We start from the raw sequence: 20,367 nt of genomic DNA on the forward strand, positions 1-20,367 counted from the left end.
GCAGCTTTGTTTTCTATACTGGGGGTTTGAGAGGTCCGTTGAGCGCTGCTCACTCGGCCATGAAATCGCCGGAAGTCTCTACCTGACAGGGTTGAGTCTGTATCAGTCTCCTCCTTGCCGGCAAACTCTTCCTCTTCGTCTTCCCCATCTTCGTCCTCGTCTTCGGTCACCCAGCCATTCCCGTAGTCGTCGTCACTCTCTTCCTCTCCATTATGATGTAGATGTTCCTTGCTACGTGACGGGAAAAAAATAGATACTTTAATTAAACCAATAAATTGCACGAGATATTCAAGGAGCATACGTTATGTTTCGTGAAACTACGCTTGTGGAGCACTCTGTTAAAATAGAGCTTCGAAGAACTGTCGTAACTTTGTTTTTGATCCGAGTTTTGTTGTTGTTAATACATTGCGAAATAAAATGAACATATGTAGGCAGTTATAGGTATGCATAAGAGAGTGTGTGTCTTCTTGGTTCTTTCGGTAAAGTCACGTAGAATGGAAAAAATAAAATAATAAAAATAAAACATAATAAAATAATTCTCACGACGTTTCGGCCACAACGCAAGTAGCCGTCTCCTCGACAGACTTGTTCTCCACCTGAGGACGGCTACTTGCGTTGTGGCCGAAACGTCGTGATAATTATTTTATTATGTTTTATTTTTATTATGTTATTATTTCCATTCTACGTGACTTTACCGAAAGAACCAAGAAGATGAATCCCTGCAGTCACGAAAGCTTTAAATCGAAAAGAGTGTGTGTGATCAATGCTCAAGCTTTGGCAAAATGCCCTGCGATCTCTGTGATCCAGGTTGAATTTCTCGCCACGAACTATCTATGCCAGTGACAGTTGCCATCTGAACCTTACTCTGGTACCTGCGAGGTCAACCCATCCCAAAGATGTGTCAATCAACACTGATGCCACGTTTCCATGAGCACTGGGACCAGGCTGCGCCAGCTCTGTTTGGTTTCAGTTCTGGCCCAAGATCAGCAGCTCACAAGGTGTGGATTCCCTCCCTCCCTCCCATCAGCCATGCCACTGCGTGCACTTAGCCCCTTCCACTTCGTATCCCCTGCCCCCGAACCCAAACCTTTGTGACAGCGTGGGGGGGGGGTGGAAATGTTTTTTAAAAGTCGTAATGTGCTCTTGTGGACAATTATGGGTATGGCCCATGAAACCAAAGAAAGCTGTCTTCTTGATTCTTTCGGTAAAGTCACGTAGAATGGAAATAATAAAAGAATACAAATAAAACATAATAAAATAATTCTCACGACGTTTCGGCCACAACGCAAGCAGCCATCCTCAGGTGAAGAACAGGTCTGTCCAGAAGACAAAGTCTGAATTGTATTATTTCCATTCTACGTGACTTTACCGAAAGAACCAAGAAGATGAATCCCTGCAGTCACGAAAGCTTTAAATCGAAATCAAAGAAAGCTGGTCACGCGGACCATAACACTGCGTTGCGTGTTAAGTCGGCGTTAACGAGTCGACGTTGGAGGGGAGCCTTCGCTCGCCTTTGTGAACGCAAAATCGTTGCTTCAGAGAAGGTCACCAACCTATCGTGCAGTGAAATAGAATCTTCCTCAGGGTCCAGCTCGTCACACGTTGAATTCCCAGCAGGCTCTGGGACAATACTGCTCGACTGGGAGTGGCCATTCTGCATGGAGACCTACGGAAAAAAAAACTCTCACATTAAGCTGCTCACCATATTGCCGGGATAATAAATAAGATGCGCTGCCCCCTCCTCCCCGTATTTTAAAGAAGTTGGGGTGTGCGTCGTATCATTCGGAGAATACTGTACGTATATACACATGGGCCAACAAAAGTGGACACTCTACAATGATAAATATTACACTTTAAGTAGTAACCATTCATTAAACAAAAATATAACAGCAACAGTCAATTGACAATACAAATGTAAAAATTAGACACACGCACTGGTAGATTATGATTCGGTAACATTTGATCACCATGCAATTATTTCATCACGAATCGTACATACACACAGGGCTTTAAAATTAAGTCTGTAACTCTGTCACTCGTTCTCACAACTATACGAAGCCCCATTGTACTCAAAGCAAAGAGCACAATATGCTTGAGTGTGGTGGTTTTAGGTCTAAATGATTACATAATAAATTGCAAAAATTCTTAAGCATTAATTTCCATACCCTTTCATAGTAAAAACTCTACTATTTGGGTAGCAACTACAAAACAAGTTAACTTGTTTGCCAAGTCTGACTGCTGATGAAAACCAAAAGGTCAAAACCAGGTCAGAGTTTGTTTACTCCAATTAGCACGATTGGCTGTGTACGCTGCGAAAGAAGTTCAACATACTTACATACAAATGCGACTGGATAATCTCTTACTCTTCTTTTAAACTAAACTATTTTTTAGTTTACCAGGCAAGGCCCAGAAGCGACCTGGCTAAAAATGCTGGCGCATCGAAGTGGCTTACATGTGGAAATGTATAGCAGCCAAATACTCTGAACACATGTTGAAAATCCACACAACCATGGGGAGAACATGCAAATTCCAAATATACAACAGGTGTCAGGATCGGGATTGAACCCACGACCTTCTGTATATCAAGTAAGGTAGTTAACATCTTACCACCATGGCACCCATACTACTGGCCCTACCAATAGGCCGACAGAACAAAACACATTTCATTTCCATGCGGAATCACAGAACTGAGGACTGATTAGAACGCCAATCGGAACATTTTTTTCCCCCGTTTCTCTCACCTCTGCCAAGTCGGTCGGCAGCAGCTCTGAGTCCGGCTCGTCGAGGTCCAGCGAGTCCTGCCCGGAGCGCTCGTCAACGAGCGGCGCTGGCGCTCGGCTTTCAGCGAGTGCCTCCGATGGACTCCTGCTGGGTGGCTGTGGCGGTGGCCGGGCCACCAGCAGCCTCACCCAGCCCTGGGCCTTGCGCAACATCTCCACCACTCGCCCGTGCGACATGCTGCCAACCCGCTCCCCGTTTATCTGCAACGGCAACGGCGCGAGAGCAAACGGCAACGGCAGCGGCGTCAATCGCCGTCACTGCTCAGGGTTACGTCCGGCGCGCGGCTGTCAAAATAACCGCCCGCGATATTATCTACATCATACCAGCAGTGTGATGCGTCATTCAATCTGCCCGTGTTTATCTGCACTCAAGAGCAGCGGATCCGTTTATCATCGGCCCTTATGATTCTCGTCCTGTACGTTGAAAAGCTTTTTTTTTCCTTTCCCTTCAATCGTTGCCGCCTGTGAAATATTGCCCGCCGCATACGTGGCGATGTTAGTCGTGGGCGTGTAATTTGTTCGGGAGTTCAATCTTGAATCATTTTCATAAAATAGTGTAAATGACATTCAAATAACCCAAGTGCACAGTCTGTCTCAGAAAGATAACGAAATTGGCTCTCGACTGTCAGTACTTTCGTATCAACGCGTATGTTAGTCTTTGACAGATACCACAATTACTTCATATTTTTATCTATCATATAGTCCTCACTATCAGAGCAAGTATTAATTACTCAATTTATCTTCAAAGCAACTCATAACTCCCCCTATGTATCGCTCGGTGTATCATATGCACTTTACATAACCTTTGCAAATGAAATCTCATTCTCACATTACGAAGAGACGAACGTTACGCTGCAACGTTTCGACCTTTTCACTCGCCGCTTTCAGCAACAAAAAAATATCATGTTATGCGAATCAACAGCCGGAGATCAATGTGCAAGGAGCCGTCGTGCCACGCGCGCGGGGGCGCTCACCTCTAGCAGCGTGTCGCCAATTCTCAGCCGGTCGTCGAGTGCCGCCACTCCACCCGCGCAGACGGTTTTCACCAGAACCGGCAGACCTTCATCGCCGCCCACCACCGAAAATCCGAGACCTCCGCCCACGGGCTTCTCCAACGCGATGCTGATTGCGCCGCCCTGCGTGAACACCGCGCGCGCGCGCACTTTCTTAGGCGTCTTCAAATTCACCGACGATCCAACGACGCGTTTGTCCCAGACGTGAAAATGGACCTCTTGTTTTTTACGGGTGTGTATATTTTTAATTGCCCAATTCTGGAACTCGGTTGGTCGAAACCATTTCAGGGGGGGCCACCCAGCCTGAGGCTCTCGTAAAAAAAAAAAAACAATCAGTTGATGCCCGGCCATGTCTGCGCTCGTCAGGACTTCCATGAATGTTTCATTGGCCACCTGACAGGACAGCTCTGCACGTGGGAGGGCAGCGCTGCCCGCTTTGGCCCAAGGCATCATTCATCCGGAGATCAATGCGGAGAGCACTCTCTGTTCAGCGAGCGTGGATCCGTGTGCAGGAATGCTTAGTCATTTCCATTCGGGGGGAAATGCGTGGACAGCCGTGCACGCCGATGGCTTTTGTTAATAGTCACTGGCAAATTACAGTAATAATTAATCCAAATTGACAGCCCTATCAATCCACTGCTGGATGAAGGCCTCCCCATGCCGTGTCAGATCGTGGGGGTTGTTTGACCATACTTCACTAGGCTGGTCAGTGCGGGCTGGTTAAGGGGCAGGGGGGACCAGGCCTGGTTCAAGCTATCACTTGTCACCATTGTGATTTGTGGCCTGGATTCGAACTCAGGTTTGCCAGGTTCATCGCACAAACCACTAACCACTGTGCCATCGCACCACCTCAATTAATCAATATAAAACGTACGAAGCATTCCCCAACATATTAACGGTATCATCTCGCATTCATAAAAAAAAAGAGACTGACCTCGGAACTGTCCGTATCATTATGCCGCTCCTCTTCATCGGTGACACCATTTTCTGATGTCACGTCTGGAAGCACAAGAAATCCGACCACCCCCCCCCCGTGGGTATTTGACGACACGAGCATCGAAATGACATCATAACTCGGCAGGACGAGGAGACACGTTTAGGCCCATGCTTTACGATCCACTAAAACCGCGCACGTTACAATGCGTGCCTATAAATGATCCCTGTGGAAATACGGTAAAAAAATGATTTAAGAATGCTTAACAGGGCACCCTCGACATTTGCTGGAGCATTTACAAAACGTCACGGTGACGAGTCAAACATAACGCATTGAATAAGTGCTCAAATGCACTGAGTATTAAAATGAACCTCTCTGTATGCATATTCCAGTAGCACATCTTGAATGAGAGCCACGTGCAGGATATGTTTGAACAGAACACACAAAGCGACGCGGCACCAACGGGGAACGAGCATCCGAACTTCTCGTCTCTGGCGACCGCAACGACCGCCGGCGTTCGGAGGCGCCCGAAGCCTCTTCGAGTGAGCTTCACGTGAATTTGGCCAACTCAACGGTCCAAAGCATCTCTCCCCTAACCCCTCGTGCGCCGCCGCTAATCGGGACCGACCGCTGTCCTGGCCCGACACGTGGCGCTATCACGCAGCCGCCGGCGCCGGCGGCGGCGTTGGCGGCGCCGGCGACGCCCGGCTAGACTTGCCCGCGCGCCGCCACCGATTAGTCGGCCCGCTCGCTCGTTCGCTCGCGGCCGCGTCTCTCGCGCGGCAAGCGGGACGTGTTCAGCCGAGCAGAGGAAGCGCGTAAAGGAACGATCCTTCATATAGCCACGAGCGGGGTTATTTATTTATTTCCCGACTTTATTTATTTACTCGCTTATTTGGCGCATTTTTTATTTATTGTCGTGACGTTCTCGTGCGGTAATAAGCAGCGGTGCGGCGAGGCACGGTGATTTCGAGAGGTTTCTTTTTTTCTTCTTTTTTTTTTCATCATCTCACGTGGGGGATGTATTATTACTCACTGCAAATGGAGCAAATCTGTCCTCGAAGCCTGGCGGGCATGCAACAGCTTCTCCAGGCCGAAGGTCGGCAATACCAATCGTCGCAGCGCCCCACCGCGTCATAACGAGGGGGGGGGCACGAGAGGGTGTCGACCCAGCATCTCCTGACCGTCAGTAGTGGCGGCATAAAACAAATGAAAAAAATCCAACTTTGTTTATTCCAGCCATTTTCCCTCATCTACCGATGCATGAGGGCTTCCCCGCGCCATGTCAGTCATGGATGTTGAACTTCTTTCGCACCGTACGTGGCGAAGCATGCTCATACGTCACAGCGTTGCGTCAAGTGTGGGTTGATTGATAGAGGGGGTGGGAAGTTGAACCACCGGTCCTTATATCACTCGCCAATGATGTTAGCCGAGGCGTAGCAGCCAGTGGAGGTGAACGTGTCTGAGAAAGACTCCCGCCGCGGAGAGATGGAGCGATGAAATCAGCTCGTGCGCAGGTACGAGGTGGAACGCTACATCGCAGGACCATGAGAGATTGCGAGCGCTTGGGCAGGCCCTGCATCCAACAGCGGGGCTGACCACGGTTAGTGACGACGTTACGTGTTGGCACGGGCAATGGTAACGTCATGCCGTGGGCCTCCTATGTGAGGCAATGGTAACGTCATGCGGTGGGGCCTCCAATGTGAGGCAATGGTAACGTAGATAATGCCGTAGGACCTCCAATGTGAGGCAATGGTAACGTCATGCCGTAGGGCCTCCAATGTGAGGCAATGGTAACGTCATGCGGTGGGGCCTCCAATGTGAGGCAATGGTAACGTAGATAATGCCGTAGGACCTCCAATGTGAGGCAATGGTAACGTAATGCCATGGGGCCTCCAATGTGAGGCAATGGTAACGTAGATAATGCCATGGGGCCTCCAATGTGAGGCAATGGTAACGTCATGCCGTAGGGCCTCCAATGTGAGGCAATGGTAACATCATGCCGTGGGGCCTCCAATGTGAGGCAATGGTAACGTAGATAATGCCGTAGGACCTCCAATGTGAGGCAATGGTAACGTAATGCCATGGGGCCTCCAATGTGAGGCAATGGTAACGTAGATAATGCCGTGGGCCTCCTATGTGAGGCAATGGTAATGTAGATAATGCCGTGAGGCCTCCAATGTGAGGCAATGGTAACGTAGATCATGCCGTGGGGCCTCCTATGTGAGGCAATGGTAACGTAGATAATGCCGTGAGGCCTCCTATGTGAGGCAATGGTAACGTAGATAATGCCGTGAGGCCTCCAATGTGAGGCAATGGTAACGTAGATAATGCCGTGGGGCCTCCAATATGAGGCAATGCCACAGCGGCACTGCGGGCAACAAAATAATAAATTCGTCTGCCAAGCCGTCGTTCAGCTCCCCCGCAGAAGTGTGGGACCAGAGGAGTGGGGGGGGGGCTATGGCCTTATCCCAGCCAATCGAAAACGAATTGCATTAAAATTTTTACCATCCCCACAGACCGCAGCCGTTTAAAGCGTCCGTTTTTGTGGTGGTTTTTTTCCTCAAATGCATCTAATCTACACGCACATTTTGACTTGAAAGAAAATTTAAGAAAATACTAAGCATCTCTACCCACCAAACCCAGTGAAACCACGAACCACTCTCGAGCAGGCATGAATTGCTAATCTGAAAGGAAAGGGCAAAGCAATTGCGTAATTGAAATCCGTTGGCCTAGCCGTTGCCATGTACCCGAATATTCCAAACTTAATGACAAAAGTGACGTGCTCGTCTCTCGACGTGGCTGGGCGAACGAGCGTTACGTTTCTCTTTTGTTGTTGTTGTTGTAAAGTGGCAAAGCAGGGCTGCACCTATGCCTTTCTGCTTCATCTCAGGAAACGGAGGCCAACAGGCACAATAGTAATAAAAATTGAGAAGACAATAAAAAAAGAAGTGGCTCGCAAAAACTGGTCTCCTGGTTCCCTAGAATGGAGTTTCGATTCAATGAGCCAGAATAAATGAACTTTGGTTCTCACTGATTGAGACTTTGAGGAGGGCGCGTCGCCAAGGCCCCGGCCCACGCACTTAAAGCGTTACCCTTGCCAAGATTGAGTCGGCTACTCATTAACTGGCGTTTTGATATGGGGCTTCCCATTGAATGCGTTAAATGTCAGCTTTCGAAGTTAACTAACAAATTCTAGATTTGTAGCTTTCGTGACTGCAAGGATTCATACTCTTAGTTTTTTCGGTAAAGTCACGTAGGTAAAAAAAAAAATGAAATTAAAATTAATAAAAATAAAATAATAAAAATCACGACGTTTCGGAGGCAACACAAGTCTCCGTCATCAGGTGGGACCGTCACAGCCAGATTTGCTGTATCAAGTGAGGCAGGGATTCCAAGATGCAAGTTCTTAAATACTAAGTTAAGGGGGAGGGGGGGGGAGCTTATCAGAATGTGGTAGCCAATGAAACGTCGTGATTTTTATTATTTTATTTTTATAAATTTTAATTCAAATTTTTTTTACCTACGTGACTTTACCGAAAAAACGAAGAGTATTAACTAACAAACCCGATAAAAAAACTAAAAAGACAAACACGGTACCCCAAAGCGTTGCACAAGGCGGCCGCTTAGAAATAAATCAGATTATACTTACGCATGATAACATAAACATACGTGAAGTATGGCATGTAGATTGAAAATTTTAATATCAAATAGGAGCAAAGAAAATATAATTTCAATTTACTCCATATCTGCACAACATACTTTTTGTAGCAGAACTTTTGTTTGAAGCCCAACCCATGTATTTTTTTGTTCACTTCACAAGTGCTTAACATATAAATTAACAAACACAAGGAATTAAATGAGGATGATATTCTTAAATGTGACCAAGTAGGTGAACGCATCACGGAAAAGCTAATTGAAAGATGAGGAGTATTCTACCCTGCCGATATCTAGAGGACACAATCTGTCTTGGCGCCTCAAGACGTACTGCATGGGAGGCACGGTATATTAGTTGAACGATGATGATGATGGACAACAAAGAGTGATGACAGCTTGGGCAGGCTAGCAGTGGATAGATCAAGTCTGATGGTCATTATGAGTGTAGTGCACTGGCAACGGTGGCGTCAGCTGTGACTAAGAGAAGACTGCAACAGTAAGATGACAACATCCTTAGCACCGTCAAACATAATTTATCTTCATCATCATCATCATCACCCATGATCTGCATTATTCCACAGATGTTAAATCAGCAATGAAAATGAGCCACGCATTATTGCTGAATTAGGTTCCAACCCCAATCCTACCCTTGCAGCTCATCCTCAATTAACAATATCATGCATCGCTCAACACCAAACTCATAAATGCCCAACCACCAAGATCGGATTTCAGAGCAGAGGACTCAATTATGGAGTCATTTGTCAGACATGTAACAGTTGGATTAATTTGTGTTTTGTCAAAGAGAATTTCGGCAGATGCCTCGCGTTTCTATTCGTAGAGCACAAGCTGCGTGCTTTATAAAGACTGTGGCAAGGACGCGACACGGTATCGTATGGCAGCAGAAACTGCAATGACACATCTCGAACAGATTACAATGAGTTTGTGACATAACATACACTGTAACGGGGCTTGCACGTACACACGACAAAACACCAAACAGCAAAGCAGTCAAGCCACATCTGGTTCATCAGACTGAGGTCACAGCCAAATCAAACCTGTTACACTGGGGTCAGCGTACATACACACACAATAGCCAATTTAATTGGGCACTTCTACACCATTAACAAACACTGCAACCGCTACGTAAAAATCCACCTAATTGTGCGGATTGTATAAAATAATTAAATATAGCGGCTTGTCCGGATTTGCTATAAAACAGGGAGGGAATACAAACACAAAATGTGATAAGTTAAGTTCCAGACCTTGATCTGATCGGCTGTTTTCAGGGTCTTCCGCCATTAGATCCGTGTTCCCGTTTGGTATCTGCTCCCTGCGGGGCGTGGCTTTGATGGGGACCACGGGTTGACCATCTCTGCTCGTCCAATGCAAAGCACACGAAAACAAACACACCAACCACACTCTCTTGTTAACACCGGCCAAGAAAAAGGAAGCAACGGTTCAATTATTGTAAAATGCTTTGATGCGTTTCATTACATCTGCAAATTGGACTCTCAATAATGATGAAAAAACACATTGCGTTTACTAATAATGGAAAATGTAAACATTGAAAAATGTTTTAACAGTTGTGCTGTATAGCTCTTCGATGTGGTTTGTGATTTAACCATGTAATGCTTGGCATGATGTCCGACATTTCACTCGCTCTGACAACGAATTATGATCATCGGTGTTTGAGACTGCCCGTGCAGTGTGCATTTCCTTTGACGTTTTGCTTAGTTTGTTCACCAGGAGTGGAAACGGGCATATATGTTGAGCTTCTTCATACAGTGCGTGGCCAACTGCGCGAATCGGAGGTGCAGAGGAAGGACAAACTAATCACTAAAATGCTTCTAAAGAAATTCGTTTTCAATATAGCTTCAGCTCGAGTGGCTTCCTAATATCGAAAGAGTGTTCCAGATGATCCAGAGAAGCGCACCTGAAAGCGCGCAACGCAGTCACCGTCCCTGTTCGACGGCTCATCAAAAGCCGCCGCTGCGAGGACAACCGGAGTTCGCGTGATGGTATATGCTCCTTGACGAGATCAGCGAGGTCACAGTCAGTGGTTCATAAGGTCACAGTCAGTGGTCAGCAAGGTCACAGTCAGTGGTTCATTTGTGGCAAGCGCGCTTCGTGTGTCACGAGCGCAACCTCGCAACGTATTCGCACGCCGACCGGAAGCCAATGCAGCTCGGCGAGAAACGCGCGCGCTTGCCCGTCACCTGGTGGCTTTGACGAGAATCTCTCCGTCGGCGCTGGAGATGGTGTGCTGCGCCTCGGCCAGCGTCATGCCCAGCACGCTGACCCCGTTGACGTAATGCACGCGGTCGCCGGGCGCCAGGCTGCCCTCGGAGGCGGCGGCCGAGCCGGCGTCGACGCCGCCCACGAGCACCGCCTGGTGCGGGCTGCCGATGCCCCCGCACAGGGTCAGACCTACGCACAAAGATAAAGAAACCCCCCCCCCCCCACCACCGTGTAGCCTCAACAGACCCGTGGGGCAAGTGCTGTTGGCGAGTAGCACCTACGAAGACCTGGACGGCACACGAGGGGGGCGGTGTGGTCACCGCCACGCCTTTGTCTCCCCAGTTGCCGATGTTTACACACCGCGTCAGGTGCTCATTGAAGGCTGAGTCGGCCAAGGAGAGGCCCAGGACTGCTTAAAATAATCGCCACTGATGTTGGTCGTGAGTGGAAATCGAACTCGGGGTTACCGGGTTCGTGGCACAGCGCACTATACACGACACTAGTGATCCACAGTAGTGTATAGCACAGGCGACGCAAGCCCAACACGTGTCTTCATTTTAAACGGGGGGCGATGACATAGGCCCAGCGGTGCAAAGGTTCACGGCTTGAGCCCGGCGGCCGCCCTGGTTGATACCGTGGGTGCATTAACCAGGAATGTACGCCGCTGCCTGCTTCACAGCGGATGTGAAAGATCCTGTGACGTCATTTCGAAAAAGCGTGGGGCCGTGTGTGCCGGCGTCACAGTGCAAAGTTTAGAAAATGACCGGCGCGTATTACTTCGTTGGGAAACATCACGGAGCAACGTCGCCCCAGCCGGGCGACTGCCTGTCAGTGACAGCACCTTTCGCGATTTCCTCCACACCTCTAAATTTAAGCAAATGATCATTTATCACGATCGTCAGATGCCGAGCAGAGTCGCACGCGGGGTGGTTGGGGGGGTGTGTCTTGCGCACCAGCCAGGCCCTTCTCCTTGGGCTGCAGCACGATGGTGGGCAGCGTGTGCGCCGGCGGGGGCACCCCCAGGTTCTTCAGGGCCCTGCCGACCACGAGCGTCACCGACTGGGGCGTGGAGCGCAGCATGGCCACCGCGCGGGGGTAGGTCATTTCGGCCACCTCCACTCCGTTCACCTGGCGGAAGTCAACGCAGATGAGTGGCGCGTCACAACCGTCTCTCTCCCGTGCTCGACGTTGCCCGGGGTCAAGCCGATAACTTCGTTAATACCGGGCCCACTAGCGTGCGATCCCACTGCCCGCAAGGTCGGCACCAATTGCCGATCTTACCGGTAAAGACTCATGGCAATGGAGAGCGGTGGCAGCGACTAGCACACTGTACCGTGAACCTGCTGAGCCGACATCGATTTTCGGTTCAGCGGTAAATGATATCTGAACCGGTGATGGCCTCCCACCAACCACGCCCCTTTCACTAATCCACACTGACCATTGTCGCACCTCCGATTAGCAGGGTTGGCTACGCACAGTGCGAAAGAAGTTCAACATACATAAACATGGTCAAACAACCTCCTTGACCAGCCGTGGGGTTGACAAAAGCCTTTTTAGTTCTCTAATGTACATTAACGTAGAAGACCTGATGATGCAGGCAGTGATGAGAAGGAAACTGGTACGATTTGGACACATATGTAGGATAGACAACAACAGGAACATTTAAAAGTGTGTTGTTGTTGGTTGGAAAAATGTAAGGAACCGGAAAGAGAGCAAGACCTAACAGAGAACGGCTTAACGACGACGACGACGAAGACGAAGAGATTGGTGCCAGAAAGATGTGGCCACAACTTGAGCATATTGTCACAAGACAAGACGAAAGTGGAAACAAATGACGAAATGTGCAGTGGACACCTACGGGCTACCTGCCCATGGATCGTGACAATGACGACGATGATGATGATGCATGAACGACAACACTGCGGCAGGACGAGCCACGGGTGTGCCGTGTGCGTGCGGCGAGTCGCGTAGCTCACGGCGATGAGGCGGTCGCCGGCCCGCAGCCTCCCGTCGCGCAGCGCCGGCCCCTCCACCACCTCGCGGATGTAGGCGGCGCCGTCCTCAGTGCCCCTCGTCACGGTGAAGCCGAGCCCCTCGCCGGGTCCCTTCTCGAGCGTCAGCTCCACCTCCACCTCCTGCCGACGGGGACCGCGAGGACGCGCGATGAGGGCGGCGGCGGCGGCGGCAAAACCGTCGGCGTGAGCGTCGCGGGAGGACATCGGGGTAGAGTTAAAAAACAACATCGGCGTGACCATCAAACTCACGGCTGCACGAGCAGCAGCTGCACGGCTACGCAGTCGTGTCCGTCACTGCATCCAGACGTCAGGTAGTGCAACGTTTAATGAAGCCTTTCCCATCACGATGACGCACGTGTACGTCGTCGGTGTTTCTTCAGATTCTATCGCAGAACCGGAATAAAATTTTTAATTAAATAACTTATCGGTACCGAGGCTCCCACAAGGCCATGCGGGGAGGGCGTGTGGCACAGTTTGACGCCAGCTATAATAGAGTGCAGCGGTCGTGTTGCTACAGTTCTCTGCGGTGAGTACGATGTCCTTAAAAACAACTGCGCTACGCCTCTCTAAATAAAATGAACGCTAACCGTTTGTGCGTTCTGAGATTCGACGGTGAACGGGACACCCACCCTGCAACTTGCAGACGTCTCGGAAACGAGAAAGGGCTCCAATTGTCTCCATCACAAACCTGCACCGCACGCGCGCGCGTTTGCGCGAAACCGCGAAAATCAACTAACATGCACGGCGTAGAAACCTACCGGGGCGTACTCCTCAAACTCTTCATCGCACTCATCCTCGTCGTCGACATCGACCCACGGCCCGGCCTCCCCGCCCGCGTCTCGCTCTGCGACGCCCGCTCCTCCGCTCGGCGGCGGGACGCCGTCCTCCCCCTCCCAGGGAGTGGTGCGCTCCTCCGCAGCCTCGGCAATGGACTGGTAGAGCGAGGGCGGCTCGGAGCGATCCACGTTGGTGTCGCGCGGTGGCGGAGGAGGGGTGAGCGAGGCCTCGCTGGAGCTGAGGTAGGCCTGGTCGAGGGGCGTCGGCGAGGGCACCTCGGGGAGATACCGGAAGCCGGGGGATGGCGCGGGCAGTGTGAACGAAGACCTTGGAGGGGTTGAGAGAGGGGCAGTGGAGGAAAAAAACATTGTTTGTACATTAGACGTATAGCATATGGGGAGAGATCGCACAGTGGTTGAGCGTTTTTGGGTGACGAAGCTCGGTAAGGGACAGGCGAGTTAAATTCCCGGCCACGGCCAAGATCAGTAGAGAGTGAAGCCTGAACCAGTCCTGGGAACCGCCCTGCCTCCTTCACACACTAACCAGTGCTGGGAGGCCTTTATCCAACAGTGGATTGATAAATTAGAATAAATGGGTACAAATATGTACAGTGTATGTGCATGGGCTTTAACGAGGAGAGAGAAGAAGAGCGTAAAAAAAACGCACGTCTCAGACATCGTGTGGACAAGTGGGTCTGGGCAGAGGCCACAATCGTTAGGAGGGATGATGGCCGATGGCGGAGATCGGTGAAGCAGTGGCAGCTCAAGCAGAGAACGTGCCCTAGAGGATGACTACCGGAGAGATGGAGCGACGAGATGAGTTGATATGGAGCGTGGTATTGCAGAGAAAAATGGGCCATGGTGAAGCCGTGCGAAGACTTTTACTCAGCAGTGGACAAGCATTGCCTGATGACGCGGTGTACTGAATGTACGCGTTTTAAATGTTTATAAGATATAGCTTAAGAGTGACTAAATGTAACGAATGCGTACAAGTCACACGAAAAAATATTCCACGTTTGAGAATACAGCAATTAACAAAACACATACGCAAGGGAGATCAGTGTCAAAGGAAGGTGCGGCGATGGTCAAATGATTCGAGCACAACTACAGCCACAACACCGATTGACATTCTGACAAAAACGACGGAAATCATTTCACCAAAGGACAACTTCAATGGCACACACCTTAGCATAAAAACGTAACTTTGGTATCTGCAGGTGTCATTGCGCTTTTTATATTTTCCAAGTCTGCTCCACCACTGCCCTCTACTGGCAACACATTTAGATGTCAGCCACCAACCGGTCCGACGCTCCCTGCGCCCCCGACTCTTCAGCCACTCGTTACCCAGTATGCAATAAAGGCCATTAACCAACATGCCACGCAGGATTCGGTGATTTTTAGTCAGTCCTTACCCAGTGTGCACTGAGGATCACTATCCGCAAAGTAAGTTGCCTTGGACCGGATAACATCGTGGCAAAAAGGGAAGATGGGCGATGGTCAAGAATCATGACGGAGTGACCAACCATGGGAGGAACGCGCCCTAGAGTGGCGTCAACCACGGAGCTGGAGCGATGAAACCAGCTCACGTGCAGATCCATCATTGGCTTTAGGAGACAGGTGACGAGGCAGGTGACAAGGAAGATGACGAGGAATGTGACGACGACGACGATGGCCGTTCTGGATCAGTGAATCAGCCGCTCCTTACCCAGCGTGCACTGTGGCATTCTTACCCAGAGTGCCCAGCTGGATGCCGCTTGGCGCCTTTCTCCCTGGCGGCGGCGGCAGCGCCACCGCCGTCTGAATCGTACTCGGTGCTGTCGCTGTAGCTGTCCCTGCGCGTGGGCGTGCGGGCGGCGCTCCCGCTCCCGTCCAGGCCCTCGCCGTCCCAGTGGCCGTGCGCCACCGCCGACTCTTCGATCTCGTAGGGGCCGCACGTGGCGAGGCTGGGGTGGGGTGTGGGCGTGCTGCCCGCCTGGCGGGGCGCCGGAGTGTTCATTCGGCTCAGATCCTTCACCGGGGAGCCGATGGGGCTCTGGGAAAAGGAAAAAAATTTTTTTACGAAAAAACGCGGCACGCGTCCAAAAGGCAAAAAATTACGCATACAAGGTGTGCCTAAATTTGCTATTCCTCCTCCGTTGAAGGAGCACTAACGACAGTGGTTTACTGAAGTGGTTCACAGTGGAGTTTACATGGCCACAATTGCACTACTGTGGGTTGCCTTTAATATATCTCTGTGTTTTTCTAAGGGTCTCTACGTCTCTCTACGGGTCTCTATGCATCTCTATGGGTCTCTATGCATCTCTATGGGTCTCTATGCATCTCTATGGGTCTCTATGCATCTCTATGGGTCTCTATGTATCTCTATGGGTCTCTATGCATCTCTATGGGTCTCTATGTATCTCTTTGGGTCTCAATGTAAAGCCATAGGTCTCTATGCATCTCTATGGGTCTCTAAGTATCTCTATGGGTCTCTATGCATCTCTATGGGTCTCTATGCATCTCTATGGGTCTCTATGCATCTCTATGGGTCTCTATGCATCTCTATGGGTCTCTATGCATCTCTATGGGTCTCTATGTATCTCTATGGGTCACTATGCATCTCTATGGGTCTCTATGTATCTCTTTGGGTCTCAATGTAAAGCCATAGGTCTCTATGCATCTCTATGGGTCTCTAAGTATCTCTATGGGTCTCTATGCATCTCTATGGGTCTCTATGCATCTCTATGGGTCTCTATGCATCTCTATGGGTCTCTATGCATCTCTATGGGTCTCTATGCATCTCTATGGGTCTCTATGCATCTCTATAGGTCACTATGCATCTCTATGGGTCTCTATGTATCTCTTTGGGTCTCAATGTAAAGCCATAGGTCTTTATGCATCTCTATGGGTCTCTAAGTATCTCTATGTGTTTACTATATGGCCGGCCCATCGTTTTGGGCCACGGCTGTGGCTGACCATGAGCGACGGGTCGACTTCAGGGAGGGTGCTCGGCTCCGGGCGGCACAGCAGCAGGGAGACGTCGTCGCTCGTTCCTCGCAGCACGGACAGCACCGCCTGCAGCGTCGTCGCATGTGCGAGGACCCCCCGTCACACACACACGCACATGGCATCGCGGTCCTGGATTCTCCACTGGGAGCTTTGCACATTCACATCTGTATTGATTAGAACTGCTTTTTGTGTTGAGTTTTTCCTTCCCCCCGCACCTCCGATTAGTGCGGACGGCTACGTACGGTGCGAAATAGGTTCAACGTACACACACACATGTGCGATTCACCCGTAGGGGCACACAAGAGCAGTTCCACAATTTGGGATTTACACCGTGTCTCCCTGTCCCCGTGTCTCAGCATCTCCCTGTCCCCGTGTCTCTGCATCTCCCTGTCCCCGTGTCTCAGCATCTCCCTGTCCCCGTGTCTCAGCTCTCTCTGCCCCGTGTCTCAGCATCTCCCTGTCCCCGTGTCTCAGCATCTCCCTGTCCCCGTGTCTCAGCTCCCCCTGTCCCCGTGTCTCAGCTCTCCCTGTCCCCGTGTCTCAGCATCTCCCTGTCCCCGTGTCTCAGCATCTCCCTGTCCCCGTGTCTCAGCTCTCCCTGTCCCCGTGTCTCAGCATCTCTCTGTCCCCGTGTCTCAGCTCTCCCTGTCCCCGTGTCTCGGCATCTCCCTGTCCCCGTGTCTCAGCTCTCCCTGTCCCCGTGTCTCAGCATCTCCCTGTCCCCGTGTCTCAGCTCCCCCTGTCCCCGTGTCTCAGCTCTCCCTGTCCCCGTGTCTCAGCATCTCCCTGTCCCCGTGTCTCAGCTCCCCCTGTCCCCGTGTCTCAGCTCTCTCTGTCCCCATGTCTCGGAATCTCCCTGTCCCCGTGTTTCAGCTCTCCCTGTCCCCGTGTCTCAGCTCTCTCTGTCCCCATGTCTCAGCATCTCCCTGTCCCCGTGTCTCAGCTCTCCCTGTCCCCGTGTCTCTGCATCTCCCTGTCCCCGTGTCTCAGCTCCCCCTGTCCCCGTGTCTCAGCTCTCCCTGTCCCCGTGTCTCAGCATCTCCCTGTCCCCGTGTCTCAGCTCCCCCTGTCCCCGTGTCTCAGCTCTCTCTGTCCCCATGTCTCGGCATCTCCCTGTCCCCGTGTTTCAGCTCTCCCTGTCCCCGTGTCTCAGCATCTCCCTGTCCCCGTGTCTCAGCTCTCTCTGTCCCCGTGTCTCAGCATCTCCCTGTCCCCGTGTCTCAGCTCTCCCTGTCCCCGTGTCTCAGCATCTCCCTGTCCCCGTGTCTCAGCTCCCCCTGTCCCCGTGTCTCAGCTCTCCCTGTCCCCGTGTCTCAGCATCTCCCTGTCCCCGTGTCTCGGCATCTCCCTGTCCCCGTGTCTCGGCATCTCCCTGTCCCCGTGTCTCGGCATCTCCCTGTCCCCGTGTCTCGGCATCTCCCTGTCCCCGTGTCTCAGCATCTCTCTGTCCCCGTGTCTCAGCTCTCCCTGTCCCCGTGTCTCGGCATCTCCCTGTCGCCATGTCTCGGCATCTCCCTGTCCCCGTGTCTCGGCATCTCCCTGTCCCCGTGTCTCGGCATCTCCCTTTCCCCGTGTCTCGGCTCTCCCTGTCCCCGTGTCTCAGCATCTCCCTGTCCCCGTGTCTCAGCATCTCCCTGTCCCCGTGTCTCCGCATCTCCCTGTCCCCGTGTCTCCGCCGTGTCGTCTCGACGCGCGCGTCCCAACCTGGTGCGAGAGGCCCTTGAGGGGGATGCCGTTGACGCGCAGGATCACGTCGCCGGGGAGGATGCGGGCGCTCGCGTCCGCCGGCTGTCCCGGGAAGAGCCGCTTGACGCGCACTACGGTGCGCACGGCCTCCGGCGAGCCGGGGTCCGTGTCGCCCATGAAGCTGAACCCCAGGCCGCCGGCGCCCTTCCTCAGCAGCACCTCGAACACGTTGTCTGCGCGCAACGGGGTCGGAGGGCAGGGGGCGGAGTGCGCAGCGACGGGGGTCCCTCGTTCAATCGAGGCGGTAAGTTCGAACGGCGACGTCGCTTCGCATTGACGCAGGCCCCACCACCCCCCCCCCCACCTTCTCCCTCGTAGCGTAGGAGATGATGGAGGGGGCTGATCCCCCTCCCCTCTTAATGGCCCCCCTTTTGAAATCATAGAAGTAAAAATACGTGCCATAGTTTTTACAATCGAGCGACGGATGTCGCAACATTTTCCTTTTCTGATACACACATGGGACGAGAGCTGGAGCAGAACGCGCGATGGAGAAACGCAGATTGCATCGTTACTTGTTCCGTTGAGCGTTTAGAATTGACCGTATTGTGCCCCCCCCCCCAGCCAGGGTGGGTGTAGTGTAGCAGTGTGCCCCCGAGGTTCGCTCCAGGTGAGCTCCTCACTTAACGTGATGCTGCACACACAAGTTGCGAGGCACATAACGCGATAATTCATCGGTTAAAAGAGATTCTTACGCTCGAGTTACGTGCGTCGAGTTGCGGACGCGAGAGTGTAATCGCTTGCTATGAATGGACATCGCGTGAGAAAAAAGTATTCTTAAGTTACATTGAATCTAATTGACAGAACTAAATTGTGCAAATGAGAAAAACAAATAGTTTAAACAATACAAATGGGACGGGAAAAATGAGCCAAGAAGAGATTGCATGGTGGCTCCCCGACTCGTGATATTCAATAAAATCACTAGCGGAGTTCATTCTTACTTGCCTGCAAATTAAAGCATTCCTTTAAGAATGGTTTAGCTCCATTGGAACCTCATTTGCCAGTAACACATGGTGTTGGACCAGATGACGCTAGTCTCACATGGTGTTGGACCAGATGACGCCAAAAGGCGCACACTGTGAGACTAGGCTCTAAAGAAAGCTGTCTCGTGTGTGGACCAATAAATTTCAAGGACAGTGTATACATTATCAGAGTTATGTTTTTTGTTTGCATTCCGACTGCAGGTATTGTGGTCAATGCAAACATGACTCCTTGTAAAAAAAAGTGTCAGTTTTGTTGCCAGATAAAAGGGTAAAAAACCAATTATCAATGATTCTAGATTTGAAGCTTTCGTGACTGCAAGGAATCATATTATTAGGTTTTTTCGGTAAAGTCACGTAGGTAAAACATAAAAATTAATGAAAATAAAATAAAATAAAAAGAAAAATCACGACGTTTCGGAGGCAACACAAGTCTCCGTCATCAGGTGTGACGGTCCCACCTGATGACGGAGACTTGTGTTGCCTCCGAAACGTCGTGATTTTTGTTTTTATTTTATTTTCATTAATTTTGATGTTTTACCTACGTGACTTTACCGAAAAAACCTAAGAATACAATAATCAATGGTTTAGCTCTTACTGCATTAAGCTGCAAAGTTGATCATAACGTGTACCAGTACAGGACACGGTATAGGCAATTGTTGTTGTCAGAATAAATAATTATACGAATATAATTTACTTGTTAGAAGCATGTCAAAGCCAAATAAAACATTAATTATCTAACCACAAATTAACCCGATAGGGAGAATACTAAGCAGTGGCTGTGATGCTTCTGTGCTGGGCTGCTCACTCTCTGTCACGAAGCTGTAGTACTTGAAGTCTCCCGCCTCTGTCCAGCGCTTCACTTGAGAATTGGGGGACAACTCCCTGCTCGTCGAGGTCTGCAATCCAGGATTGGCAACATCTTCAAAGTCTTCCAGTTGAGCGCCACATTTCTCCAGCACCAGGCACACCATTTGCTGAAAAACAGAATAAGACGGGCTTCATTAAGATGAACGATTACGTATGCATGTAGAACTTCTTTCGGACCGTACGTAGCCAACCGAGCAAATTGAAAGTTACGCGAAATGAATAGGTCTGTAAGAACGCGGCGTGTGCGTTTTATAGGCCCCTGCCGTAAATTGTTAGCGTAGATTATCTCTGCGACGCGTCTGCGGGTTGTGCCGTGTGTTGATCGGCAGGATGCCCGGCGTTTCGCTCCACCTGCTGATGAACTGAATTCAGT

General features: G+C 50.8%; 1 protein-coding gene across 2 annotated transcripts in view; it reads right to left on the minus strand.

Moving 5' to 3' along the window:
* LOC144934136 (tyrosine-protein phosphatase non-receptor type 13-like) overlaps positions 1-20,367 on the minus strand; it is an 81,722-nt gene that overhangs the window by 7,027 nt on the left and 54,328 nt on the right. For both annotated transcript variants that reach the window (XM_078859604.1, XM_078859603.1), the window contains exons 27-40: positions 19,933-20,101; positions 18,106-18,320; positions 16,369-16,467; positions 15,144-15,445; positions 13,396-13,741; positions 12,599-12,757; positions 11,576-11,750; positions 10,601-10,811; positions 9,647-9,756; positions 4,728-4,792; positions 3,755-3,916; positions 2,742-2,981; positions 1,554-1,666; positions 83-231 (exon numbers count right to left, since the gene is read on the minus strand). In XM_078859604.1, coding sequence (XP_078715730.1) covers positions 83-231; positions 1,554-1,666; positions 2,742-2,981; positions 3,755-3,916; positions 4,728-4,792; positions 9,647-9,756; positions 10,601-10,811; positions 11,576-11,750; positions 12,599-12,757; positions 13,396-13,741; positions 15,144-15,445; positions 16,369-16,467; positions 18,106-18,320; positions 19,933-20,101 — 2,515 coding nt within the window. The remainder of the gene's footprint in view (positions 1-82; positions 232-1,553; positions 1,667-2,741; positions 2,982-3,754; positions 3,917-4,727; positions 4,793-9,646; positions 9,757-10,600; positions 10,812-11,575; positions 11,751-12,598; positions 12,758-13,395; positions 13,742-15,143; positions 15,446-16,368; positions 16,468-18,105; positions 18,321-19,932; positions 20,102-20,367) is intronic.

The sequence above is a fragment of the Lampetra fluviatilis genome, chromosome 9 (assembly GCF_964198595.1).
Source record: "Lampetra fluviatilis chromosome 9, kcLamFluv1.1, whole genome shotgun sequence".
In the NCBI taxonomy this organism is placed as follows: Eukaryota; Metazoa; Chordata; class Hyperoartia; order Petromyzontiformes; family Petromyzontidae; genus Lampetra; species Lampetra fluviatilis.